Consider the following 13,283-nt stretch of genomic DNA (forward strand, 5'->3'; position numbering starts at 1 on the left):
GTTTTTGTTTTTTTGGTGTGTGTTCCTTGTCACGTCTTGTCCTACATGGATGTTATGTTTGGTGCACTCATTTTGTTCCCTGGTTCCCTGTTTTGGACTTGTTGTTATGTTTATTTTATTATTAAACTCACAGCATTTGGATCCAGCTCTTCTTTGTTTTTGAGTCACCTATCGTAACACACACACAGTATATATAATATAATATAATAATAATTATATTATTATTATTATTATTATTATTAATTATTATGAAAAACTGTTATTGTTACTTGTAGGTTATATTAATAAATCTAGATACCCATAAAGCAAATTGAGTATATCAGATCCATTCCTACATTAGACAGATCAAAGACAGATCAAGTTGAATCGTTAAAATGCCCCACCTGTCATTTAGCAAACACATCTACAATGATGAACTTCGTCATCAGTAGATAGAACATGAAGACAGCACACACACCCTTAATCTCTGAAAATGGCTGGACAATAAAAGATACACCTAACATGATTCATGTCAAAAGATTTCCCATACTCACTAGGTGAAATCTGATCATTATTATACACACATCTATACCCAAGTATAGACTAATTCCAGAATATAATGAAGAAGCCATAGCAAACATTCATCAAATATAAGAGTGTCTGTCAATAAATCATAAGTGAGAAAACTACAAGAAAATTATGTGGATGGTTTTGTTTTGTTTGACATTCCATTTAATGATGATTCATTTGCTGAGAAGTCATGAATTGTTGCTAAATATTTGTGTAACTTCTTCATTTTAGACTTGTTGACCTTGAAACAATGGTTTTGGCAATATCCTACATTTAGAATAGCTTAGGCTACATTTGGCAAAACATGTAGCCTAGTCTACCATATGTTACTATGTGCCATTTTAATATTCCTACATATATCGTGTATCACCTAAAGTCTTATTATTAACGAATAACGACGTAAAGGAGGCAAAAGGAAAACAAATGTGAGAGGAACACCGATTCGACAACAGAAAAATCCTTTAAAAATCTGACAACTAAAACGTCGTTGCATAGGTAATTCGCAAACTCGTGTTTATGATAAGTTTAAAGTAGGTATTGATCTGCTTTATCTGAATGCTTTATCGCTAATCATCGTGTCGAACAGTCGTGTTGTTTCCACTGAAACTTTCGTGACAGACAGTAGATGTCATCGTCAGGTTAAGTCATATTCAGACATTTACACGCCCACCGCTTCGAAAGTTGTGAATTTCGTAATGAGATGTGATGTGACGTATGTTAGTGTTGGTTTCAGCTGAGTATTTAACTCTGGGAAGCAGTGCAGAAGATCAGGCACAAGCTCGTCATGATGTGGACTGCGCTTCTCCTGCTGGGACTCGTTGTTCTGTTTTTGTACGCGAGACGCACAAGGTGAGTCCAGACAGACCAGCTCGCGAGTCTGACGAACGATACTTTCATAGAGAATTAAACTTTCTTTTTTTTAAATATACATCTCAAACAATTACGAATTAAACATGTCGTTTTTGCAGACGAAGAAATGAACCTCCTCTTGATAAAGGAATGATTCCTTGGCTTGGTCACGCGCTTGAGTTTGGAAAAGATGCTGCTAAATTCCTGACTCGGATGAAACAGAAGCACGGAGACATTTTTACAGTGAGTTCTTGTTAGGTCATATTTTAGTACAGTAAAATAACACCAGCATTCAATCAGCAGTCTATCAAAAGGGGCGTTTGTTCTGTTAATGTGCAGCTGACGAATAACAGGGAATACAGGTTAGCATTTTACTCAGTTTTAATCGCGTTTTAGCATTTTTAAAGTTCATTTAAATAGTTCAAAATTCTAATATTTAACGTAGTCTCTCAACTGATCAAAGGTCAAATTAGAAAAATGCTTTTTTTAAAATAGTTTTAGATGAAGTAAAGCATGTGAGATTGCTTTAAATTTCCAATCAACTACCTTAAAATACAGTTTACATGTACATTATATAGCTACATGGACACACAGGGTCTTTCTTGCTGACTTTGACATATTTGTGACTTTATATCTAAAAATGTCACCCGAAAAACGTAAGATTCTTATAATCCTAACATTACACTTTACAAATGCAACGTGTCATGTGGCTAATGAAATCATATAGGTTTGTAGAATCTTAATTCCGAAATGTAAGGTTCAAATAACTAGACATTTTGTTGCAAATATAGGCTAATAAATATTAGCAATTGTGATAATTCGCCTTATGTATTTTACACATAAACTATCCTTAGATGGCTGTTTTCTTATCTTTATCTAGATTTTACATACATGTATTAGAGTGTTTTTTTTTAAGATAACAATCTTGTTCTATTTCATAACATTTCCTGTGTCAGCTTACTTCCATATTTAGCACTAACCACACTGATCTAATGTGAACTAGGTGCGTGCAGCAGGAAAATACATCACTGTTCTGTTGGACTCTAACTGCTATGATGAAGTCCTGTCAGATGTGAACACGCTTGACCAGACTGGCTATGCTCAGATCCTAATGAAGAGAATCTTCAGCCTAAATCTGCCCAATCACAACCCTGAATTTGAGAAGGAAAGAGCAGAAATGTAGGTTTCTGATAAGTCGCTCTTTCTGAACTAATGTAATCTTGAGAATTTGCTTTAAATACAAAGTTCTGTCATGAAACTCTAGAATGGTGCAGGCATCGTTTTCAATAGGGCACAGCTGATTGGCTCCTGCTGTATCAGTAGCCAATGAGCTTGCTGCTAAACTTTCAAATACTTGGTCAGTTTTTGCTGTAGCAGTTTGCAGTGCGCTTTTAAAAACCCTCCACCTTCTCCAGCTCCACCTACTATCTGCTATGGCTAATTCATGTATGTTTTGTACAGTAGCAGCATGCCATGTATGTATTGGCAGTAGCAAGTCCTGTACTTACTCTGAAGCAGCAGTAGCAATAACAGCAGCAGCATAACAGATCTACTCTGCCAAGAACAAACATATTAACATTGTCATATCCATTACCATGCCAAACATTCAGAGAGTTGTCATGACAGAAATATTTTTTTAAGATGCTAAATAGATTCTTTGATAAGATAACAAATATGAAAGCTGAAACATCAATTCATTTGAACCAAATACATATACAGTATGTGTTTGTGTGTGTTTGACTAGGTATTTTCAGGGGACCGCTTTGACTCAACTCTGCAGCTCAATGCAGACCAACCTCCACCTGCTCATGGACTCTTCAGAAAATGACCTTAAGAAATCTGAGTGGAAAAAAGATGGACTCTTTAATTTTTGCTACAGCTTGCTCTTCAAGTATGTCAACCTCTAAAATCAACATATTAGAAACCCTTTAAGACTATAAGGGGCTGTTCACACGGAACACATTTTTCCATTCATCTATGCAACTTTTCCATTGTTCTATAATGTAAACACGAACTAGACGGACGTCTTTAACCATTACACTCGCGTCTTGCGCATCACGCGGTGTTCTAAAAACATATTGCTCAAGTTAAGAGAAGTTGAATTTTTAAATTTCAATTTTTATTTTATTCCATCGACCTGCTTCTTGCGTTTTCAACGTTTTCAAAACACACCACAAGCCTTGTGAAATGATCAGCAGATTACATGTAGCAGAACCACAGCTGCAAGTAGAGTTACTATTTTTGTCACACTTAGAGAGCTGAACTCAGCAGGAAGCATGTTGAAAATGCACTCTAAAACTAAAACTTGATGATTAAGTTTGTAGTAAATCTCAATGGCCCTGATAACCATATTTATGGTCGTTATTATAGCGAGTGGTTAATTTTGTACCTCATTTTATTTTTCTATATAAAGCTGTAAGTTACACAACAGATCCGTTGCACTGTCATTGTGACAAACTGCTTCACCTGCACACTGCTTGGCTAAATACTTGATTTGGCAATCATTCTAGACCCATCAACTAGCAGAAACTGTCCCACCCAAAAGCTGGCACAATAATTATCACTTACTATTGTACAGATAAGTCTGTCATGCCTCCACAAGGTGCAGCTTGATTATTTCATATATGCCTTTAGGTCATGCAGTAAAACGTGGCATTTTGTGACAATGGTGACCAATCAAATGCTTAAATGTTGTTTTAACAGTCTCGAAAAACTGGATTTAGTGCAAAACAATTAAGGCCCACTTAATCGGCTTTCTAGTTTTTTTTTTGTTTTGTTTTTAAATGTGTGCTGTATATCCTCATACCTATCATTTCCTGTCTTTTTTTCCCTCTGCAGGACTGGCTATCTCACTGTATTCGGAGTAGAGAAGAACAATAGTGCAGCACTAACAGAAGTTTACGAGGAGTTTCGCCGGTTTGACAAGCTTTTACCTAAACTGGCTCGAACTACTGTAAACAAAGGTAATGCAGGTTTTTGTTAAGAAAAACAGATGTTCATTCTTACATTATTTTTTCTTTGTGAATTAATTTTTCATTAGATGATAATTACATAACTAACCTGTGTTTTTTTGTTGTTGTTGTTGTATGCATTCATTAGCGGAGAAACAAATTGCAAACTCAGCACGAGAAAAACTGTGGAAATGTCTGACTCCACAATGTTTAGATAGAAAACCAAAACACCAGTCATGGTTGGGAGACTATGTACAGCAACTTCAGAAAGAAGGCCTTGATACTGAGACTCAGAGGAGAGCAATGCTGCTTCAGCTATGGGTCACACAGGTGAGTTTCTCCCTGTCTGTATCACGTAGTTGTCCTTTCACAACACATAGTGGCATAAAAATCCAAATGCATTGCAAAATAGTTACAAGAACACATTCTGTAATAGTAAACACACACTATCATTCAAAAGTTATGAAAGAAGTCTCTTATGCTTACCAAACCTGCATTTATTTGATTAAAAATACAGCAAAAACAGTAATATTGAGAAATATTTTTACAATTTAAAATAACGGTTCTATTTTAATATATTTCAAAATGTAGTTTATTCCTGTGATGCAAAGCCTCAAGTCTTCAGTGTCACATGATCCTTTATAAATCATTTTAAAGTCCCCGTGAACCGGTAGTTGCAAACGACTTTTCTCCAGTGTTGTGACGTATTTCCAAGTGAAACGGAATATTGAACAGAGGGCAGGGTTTTACTTAGCGCTCCTCCTCTCCATCTCTCGCTCATAGCAGACTAATGGTTTGAGGGGAGTGGTTAAGCGTTTTCAAACCAAGCTGTCAAACCTACGTCATCAGAAAAAGACGCCATTCCAGACCGGAAGTAACTTTTCAGATTTTGATTAAAGATTACCATGGTAAAAATTTTTTTTTTTTTATATTTACTTGCACTGATTAATTGTTCACCACAAGACTAGTAATATGCGCTAACAAAGTAAATAGGGTAAATTTTGATTTCATGGGGACTTTAATATGCTGATTTTGTGCTTAAGAAACATGTATTATTATTAGTAATGTTGTAAACAGTTGAGCAACCTAATATTTTTCTGGAAACCATGATACTTTTTTTCAGGATTCTTTGTTGAATAGAAAGTTCAAAAGAACAGCATTTCTTTAGCTTTAGAATAGTATACCTCAATTCCCTGTTCTTTTCCATAACAATAAACCCCATATGGTTTCAGAAGACTTCAAATATAGATATTTTTATGGTGCTTTTTTGTCTATTTTTGAGTTTGGCAGTTTAAATGACTATTCATTTCCTTGTATGGAAGATCTCCTTTTGTATTTTACTTAGAAAACTAAAAAAAACTAAAAAAAATAAAGGGTTGGAATACCATGAACTATTGGGTAAAGTAGTAGTTCTTCATCATGAACATTATGGGGAGCTATTCCTTTTAGAATTCTTTTTGAATGATATCATTCATAATCATTCATGACTACATAGTGGTGATATACAAACACCTTGAAGTTGCCACAGGGATAGGCGCTTTTGCACTCGTTGTGATCTTACCGCAAACAAAAGAGCCTGTTACCTGTGGAATGCACAGTGTGTGATTTCACTCGAGTTCCTGACACTTCCAGAGTACATGAACACAAAATTTGACAAGCTGCCCAAAGCACACCTGAAACGATACATCCTGAGGCCAAACAACATTTGCTGAATGATTCTATTGTAACTGAAGGGAATTATGCAAAGGAGGTGTTCATGCTTCCCTGAAGTTTGACAGAATTATTACGTGCATAGGGGTGTAAGATGGGTTTAGAATGACAATCTATTCCTTTTTAAATTTGAGCATAGATTTACATTGTTTAAGCCATCATGCAGCAGTACTCTAATGTAACCACATGAGAGCAGTATAACTAAAGAGAAATAGCTTCAATGCATACTTTGTGGTGCTTGCTAATACAGACTATTGCTCATATTTAGGGTTAGGGATTAAGGTTAACTCCTAGCCATACGTATTAAGCTTTGGCACACAACCCATCCCCTATAGTTTGTGTTTTGCACATGAATGATAGTGTAAAAACATAATGTAGCTTGTTGAAGAGAACTGTGCTATTACTTTTCTAAGCAATAAGGCCTAAAATTTCCCCCACTGAAGGAAGAAAGAGACAAATCAATCAAATAGAATATAAAAGACTTAAGGCCCTTTCACACCAAGAACAATAACTATAACAATAACGTCCACATCGACGAACATTGTTGTTTATTATAAGCACGTGCTGCAGTTTTGCTGCTTTAAATGCTTAAGTTCTTTTAAGCAGGATTGATTCTGATTGGCTGTCAATGTTTTTGTCGTTCATTAGCTGGAAAAATATTGTTGTGAAAGTGATTCCAACAATATTGTTTCTCTGTGCCGTTATCAATATAGTTGTGGTGTGGACTCTGCTATTCTTTTACGTTAAGAATTTTTTTTTTAAATGATGTCTTTTTCGTTATAGTTATCGTACTTGGTGTGAATGGGCCTTTATCATAGAAACTACCCACAACACCCTAGGTGTTGCAACCACCCAACAATGCCTTAGCAAATGCACTAGGGCAGTAAAGACTTTTACTGTATTACTAAAAAAAATCAATTTGAAAAAAATGCTAATAAATGTACATTTATGTATCTGTAAATGTACAAAAAGTATCACGGTTTCCACAAAAAATATTAAGCGGCATAACTGTTTTTAACATTCATAATAGAAAGAAATGTTTTTTGAGCACCAAATCAGCATTACAATGATTTCTAAAGGATCATGTGACAACGAAGACTGCTTTGCCATCGCAGGAATCAATTATAATTTAAAATATATTCAAATGGAATTACAGTTATTTCAAATTGTAATTCTATTTCACAATATTACTGTATTTTTGATCAAATAAATGCAGCCTTGGTGAGCATAAGAGACTTCTTTCAAAAACAGTTCAAAATCTTACTGACCGCAAACTTTTGAATGTAGTTCAAAAGTAATGGTAATCACATAGGAATGTCCTCACATAGAAAGCATTTCTTAGTGCTTTGCTTTGTCAGGTTTATTGACAGACAGATTCACCTAACAGTCTGTTTCAGAGTCTTAATCCCTCATTGACCTTGACTGTCAGTGCGGAGTCTCTCTGAACCACCAGCAATTGTTGTATGACAGGTTTAACTGCATTGCTCTGCACACACTGACAGCAGTATTGATAATAATTATAATTATATAAAAATGTCTTACATCTTGTGACATGTCAGTGTGTCAGGTGACTCTCTCTTGGTTTTCAGGCAATTAAATAAGTTTACTTTAGATCAAGTAAAGCCAGACACTTCATGTAAAAAATATTCAGTGTCAGAAGAACCTTTTTTAGTGGTTGGTTTGAAAGTAATTTAAGGTATGTTTATGTCCTCAGGGGAACGCAGGTCCCGCTGCATTCTGGGTACTGGGCTGCTTACTCACCCACCCTGAAGCGCTAAAGGCTGTGAGAGAGGAAATCCAAGGTGGAAAACACCTCCGTCCAGAAGAGAGACAGAAAAACACTCCAGTGTTTGGTAGGTCACATCAGTGAGATAGCTTATCATCCATAGAAAATCTTGTGTATATGCACATCGATTTCTGCCATTGAATCCTGGATTAAAATTTAAGTGTATATAAATATACAAATATAGTGCTGTAAAATACACATTATATACATATTATATATTTACAAATGTTTATGTTAGTGACACCCCTAATATATATATATTTACAAACTTTTATATATATATATATATATATATATATATAATCGCGATTAATCGCATCCAAAATAAAAGTTTGTTTTTACATAATATATGTGTGTACGGTGTATAATTATTTTCTATATATAAATACACACACATGCATGTATATATTTAAGAAATATTTGCATGTACATACTGTGTAAATATATTTATATTATATATAATTTATATTATATATATATATATTTTTTATATATAAATAACACATTTTTCTTAAATATATATGCATGTGTGTGTATTTATATATAGAAAATAATTATACTCCATACACACACATATATTATGTAAACACAAACTTTTATTTTGGATGTGATTAATCGTTTGACAGCCCTTAATATAATATATATATATTAGGGGTGTCACTAACATAAACGTTTGTAAATATATGTGTGTATTTTACAGCACAATATTTGTATTTAATTATATTTACAGCTTAATATTTGTGTGTGTGCTTATATATATTTCAAGATGGGAATTACAAAACCAATTCCATTTCAAATTAAAATCAAATTTTTTAAATGTCACTTGTTTTTACAGATAGTGTTCTTAAAGAGACTCTGCGTCTAACTGCAGCTGCTCTAATCACTAGAGAAGTGATGAAAGATAAGAAGATTCATTTAAGCACTGGCCAAGAATACCAACTCCGACAGGGCGATCGCCTGTGCGTTTTCCCCTTCATCAGCCCTCAAATGGACCCGCAGATCCACCAACAGCCAGAGGTGCACTCTCAGATTCCACTTCCTGAACTCAATCAGGCAGAAAGATGAGATTCACTTGGGGGAGAAATCATTTATTACCTGTAGAAAATCTGTGCGAGATTTGAGATCAATTTTAAACGTGTATTGATTTTCACTTTTTCAAAAATAGGTGCATTTGAAATAGACTCAAGCGCTTACGCTGCTTTATTTTACAGCCTTAACATTTTCATAGACTCACATAAAGGTACCAAGCCACATCTAGAATATAATAGAGACTTGGTGGTTGGCTCTTTTCAAATTGTTTGACCCAGAGCAAGCCAGAGTAGGCAACCCCAGCAACCAAATAGCAATGCCATAGAAACCACCTACAACACTCTTAACAACTACATAGGAACATGTTTAAAAACAACTCAAACACCTTAACAATCACACAGCAACACCATTGCATCGTGTTGGTGACTTTTTCATGGGCAAGTACCAATCAGAAAATGAAAAATAAAATAACTGTTATAAAATGAAAGGAATATATGTGAATTTAATTTAACACCTTATCAACCACATCTTGTTGGTGAGTTTTTAAGTACCAATTAGAAAATGCGGGGGAAATTTAAATATAAAAAATATATATATTAAATTAACATATTATTTTAATTTAATAACATTGCAACCATATAGCAACACCAACTAGAAAAAATATATTTAATTAAAAATTGAATTTAATCTTATTCTGTACTTTCCTTAGGATCAAGATGTCAAGTTCACATTTCTAAAATGTTAACTTATTTTTTAGACGTAACTGACTGTTTCAAATCTGTCTGCTAAGAGCTTCTTTTTTTTTTTTTGCAGATAAGGTATTGCTTATTGCTTTATTAACACGCCTCACTTATTGACATAACCTAAACCTATTTATCTTTATTGACGTCCACTATTATGATCAAGCTTGGATTACATTCTGCACAGGTCAAAGGGCTAATCTAGTAAAATATCTGGGATTAGCCATTCAAGTGCTGTCATTGGCACAAAGACAAATAGGGGGAAGGGGGCCACAGTTTATAGACACTGCTGCTGCTCCTACTATCTGTGAGAAACAGACGCTCACACCACTTTGTAGGCCAAAATGCTGACGTTGCACACCGTAGTGCTGTGTGTTGGCACTGTGAACTACAGATCTGATCCAAGCTTATATGTCAAGCATACTGATTAATAGTAAATTGATTAACAGCACAGCAAGATGCTGTTCCTGCAAGCAAACATTGGACATGTCTCACAAACATATCATGTGAGCACAGTTTCTTGCTTTACAGTGTTTCATCAAGACAGTCTTAATGTTGTTGGCAGGTGCTACTAATACCATTATGTTGTATTAATTTTACACTCAAAGACACAATAATCAAAAATTTAACTCTGCCTGTCTTGTAATGCAACAGATGTTCCAGTTTGACCGCTTCCTTAATGCAGATGGGACAGAGAAGAAGGACTTCTTTAAGGAAGGGGTGAGGGTGAAATATCCCTCCATGCCCTGGGGGACCAAAGACAACCTGTGTCCAGGACAGCAATTTGCAGTTAGTGCAATTAAAGAGTGAGTATAATAGCATTCAACACATCAACACTTAAAGAGGACCCATTATGCTGTTTTTTTACATTTTCAACTTTCTTTAGTGTGTAATATTGCTGTTTGAGCAATGCATTAAAAAAGGTCTGCAAAGTTACAAAGCAGAAAGTCACTCCAAAGGGAGTTATTCTCTCGATTGTAGTCTTGAATTTTCTTCCGTATACGTCACAATATTCCAAATTTAAATAAATCCTGCCCAAGACATAAGCATCTTTTTAAAGGAGGGGCTTCATAGAGACAGGAACTAAACAGAGTGTCACTGACAGAAGGGGACGAGAGGTGCTGCAACAATGTAAAATATGTGAAAAATAATGGGGTTTTTTAACATTCAAGTCTGAAAACCTATTAAAATAGACTCCAAAAACAAAATCAAGACTTTTTAAAATGGCATAATAGGTCCTCTTTAAAGTGCAGTCACATTTACTGTTGCTGTGCAAGATTTTCCAATAATTTCAATAGGAATCCACACGATTGGGATTTTGGAGTGAGGGAGAAAAAGTTTGCTTGTGTTCAAGTTGGTTCCTTGGATTCATCGCGTTGACAAACAAAATGCTGCTTAGTTTGAAAGTGCCTTATGTATGAACGGTGTTTCATACATTTCTAGACTATTGACAATAATCAATGGATCTTTTTTATCCAATTTTAAAATTATTAGCAAAATTTCACTAATGTGACCACAACTTTAGTCCTTGTTTTATCAACACCTGCTCTAAGTACATCCATAAGCTTTTGCCTATTTAATGCTTCTGTCTGTTAGCAACTTATAATGACATTTGGAATTATTTTCTCATTTTCCAATCCCTTTAGGCTTGTGTTCACAATCTTGGCTCGATTTGATCTGGAGCTATGTAACAAGAATGCAACGCTGCCATTGGTAGACCCCAGCCGATATGGCTTTGGCATTCTTCAACCAGCGGGAGATCTAGAGATCCGCTACAGAATTAGATCTTGATTGGCTAATATGCCAAATCTTATTAAAACTGTACAGATAACAATATTCTTTTTTACAACAATGTTTTAGCAATGTCTTGAATACTTATTGCAATAATAAATATTGTATTTTTTTTAACTCTGGTTTAGTCATTCATGATTTCTTTTGGATTTACTATTCTTACATTTCGGAAGAAATATCCCACCCCATATCACTTTTCTAATGCAATTTTAATTTTGATAACCTGCTTTATATCACCTCGCAGATGTTTTATTCTATTTTCTGCATTTTTTTGTTTGTCAGGGTCAATATGATGCCAAACCGAAGTAAATGTGCTACTACAGTGAATAATGGTCAGATTTAGGAAAATGCATACCTGCTTTGTTATACAACAAAGTTAAAGCTTCGATCTGTCTACAGTCTTTTTACTAGGTTAAAGGGACATAGGTTACCCCAGGGTAAAATCCTCTTTTGATTTTTTTTTCTCCTAAAACACTTAATAGCAACAAGAACCACCTGTTTGCTGGGAAATTGAACCATTATGTGCAACAACAAAAAAAATCGAATTTAATATATGTTCTAAAATCTAATTTTTTTTTGTTGTTGTTGTTGTTTTAGATTTAGGTTTCTAGAGAAAAACCCTGTAATGATCACATTTATTTTGAGACAAAAGTCTTGTTTCTCATGTTCATGCAATCTTTTAAATGCATATAGGTAACAAATCATGCTTGCACCTATCTACACTACATCACTATAATTTAAAGACAGAAAAGTCAATCTCAACAGATTGTCAAGGATAATATTTACCCTCAAAATAATTCGGATAGATAATTTGCTCTATTTTCTGAAATTCAATATAAGGTCTTCTTGAATGTAATGATTGGAGACCCAAGAGCATCTTAGTACCGCTGCTGTGCTTCGTCTTGGTAAAATATTAAATCAAACTCACATATTCAGGGAGCTGCAGCTATGGCTGAACTGACTCATAGGTTGCTTGAGCACTGCCCCAAAAAGCTGATGTGTTTCCTAACGCATATGACTAGTTAGTGGCTAGTTTTCGGTATTGCCCTATCTCCAGGCGCCATTTTCACGCAGGTTCCTCTTAACGACACGCAAGGAGCTGCTCCAAGAGCCTGTTGGTGCCGGGTGCTGGCAAGGGTTAAGCGCGTCGTCTCTCTGCCATTGGGCGGCGAGACTACGGCGAGCCAGACATCTGCAAGGAAAGCAGCTGTCGACTTCACGCAAGAGATGTTAGACATCAGTGAACGAAAACAGTGTGGATTCACCCCAAGACTTGTTGATATTTTTCCACGAGCGGCGCGATATGTGTATGTCTGGAGAAGATGAACGAGCTGCTGTGTACTGGCTTATTTAAACTGTGGCGTCCCTGCGTTTTCGCCCTTTTAAATGCTTAATTTCTCACCGCTGTCAGCAATAAGTCTTCACAAATTAAGGTGGGTTTTCTTTCTACCGATATTTATCAGTCTACCCAGTTTTTATATATGTTTACCGTATGCTTAAGTATTATTGATCACATTGGAAATTTCTGCCGAAAACCTAATGAGAAAAGTGTGACATGCTGTGTGGATGAGCTATAAGCTTTTTATAAATAATATTTAATTGCATTTTATGCAGTTGAACATGCCATACTAATAACTACAGCTGCAATTAGGTTATAATGTTGTTTTAACACGTCTGAAGATGCATTCTTTTCTATGTATGATGCAGGATCAATACTGCTGGATGCCACTCCTACAACGTTTAAATTATATTTAATATCTTTTATGATAGCACATTGCCAAAATGTTTTGAATATGTCCTTTGTTGGTCCCGCATAATGTGCTTTGTGTATTTAGCGTCACTTTTTTTCTTCAAGTGCACGAGATCAATGAAATCATA

At 35.1% G+C, this 13,283-nt stretch overlaps 2 protein-coding genes across 3 annotated transcripts in view; both read left to right on the plus strand.

Annotated features, from left to right (window-relative positions):
• Positions 1 to 1,253: 1,253 nt before the first annotated feature.
• On the plus strand, positions 1,254 to 11,527 carry ptgis (prostaglandin I2 (prostacyclin) synthase). The gene is made up of 10 exons (XM_079883602.1): positions 1,254 to 1,398; positions 1,518 to 1,641; positions 2,402 to 2,577; positions 3,143 to 3,289; positions 4,237 to 4,361; positions 4,498 to 4,679; positions 7,774 to 7,912; positions 8,681 to 8,862; positions 10,269 to 10,420; positions 11,261 to 11,527. The coding sequence occupies exons 1-10, from the start codon at positions 1,334 to 1,336 to the stop codon at positions 11,403 to 11,405; spliced, it is 1,437 nt and encodes a 478-aa protein (XP_079739728.1). The 5' UTR covers positions 1,254 to 1,333; the 3' UTR covers positions 11,406 to 11,527.
• Positions 11,528 to 12,568: 1,041 nt separating this feature from the next.
• kcnb1 (potassium voltage-gated channel, Shab-related subfamily, member 1) overlaps positions 12,569 to 13,283 on the plus strand; it is a 35,394-nt gene continuing 34,679 nt past the window's right edge. Inside the window, exon 1 of one of the 2 annotated variants that reach the window (XM_079883784.1) lies at positions 12,569 to 12,838. The gene's annotated coding sequence lies outside the window, so the exon portion shown is untranslated. The remainder of the gene's footprint in view (positions 12,839 to 13,283) is intronic. The other variant, XM_079883785.1, reaches the window with a different exon arrangement.

This window comes from Squalius cephalus, assembly GCF_949319135.1.
Source record: "Squalius cephalus genome assembly, chromosome: 10".
NCBI lineage: Eukaryota > Metazoa > Chordata > Actinopteri > Cypriniformes > Leuciscidae > Squalius > Squalius cephalus.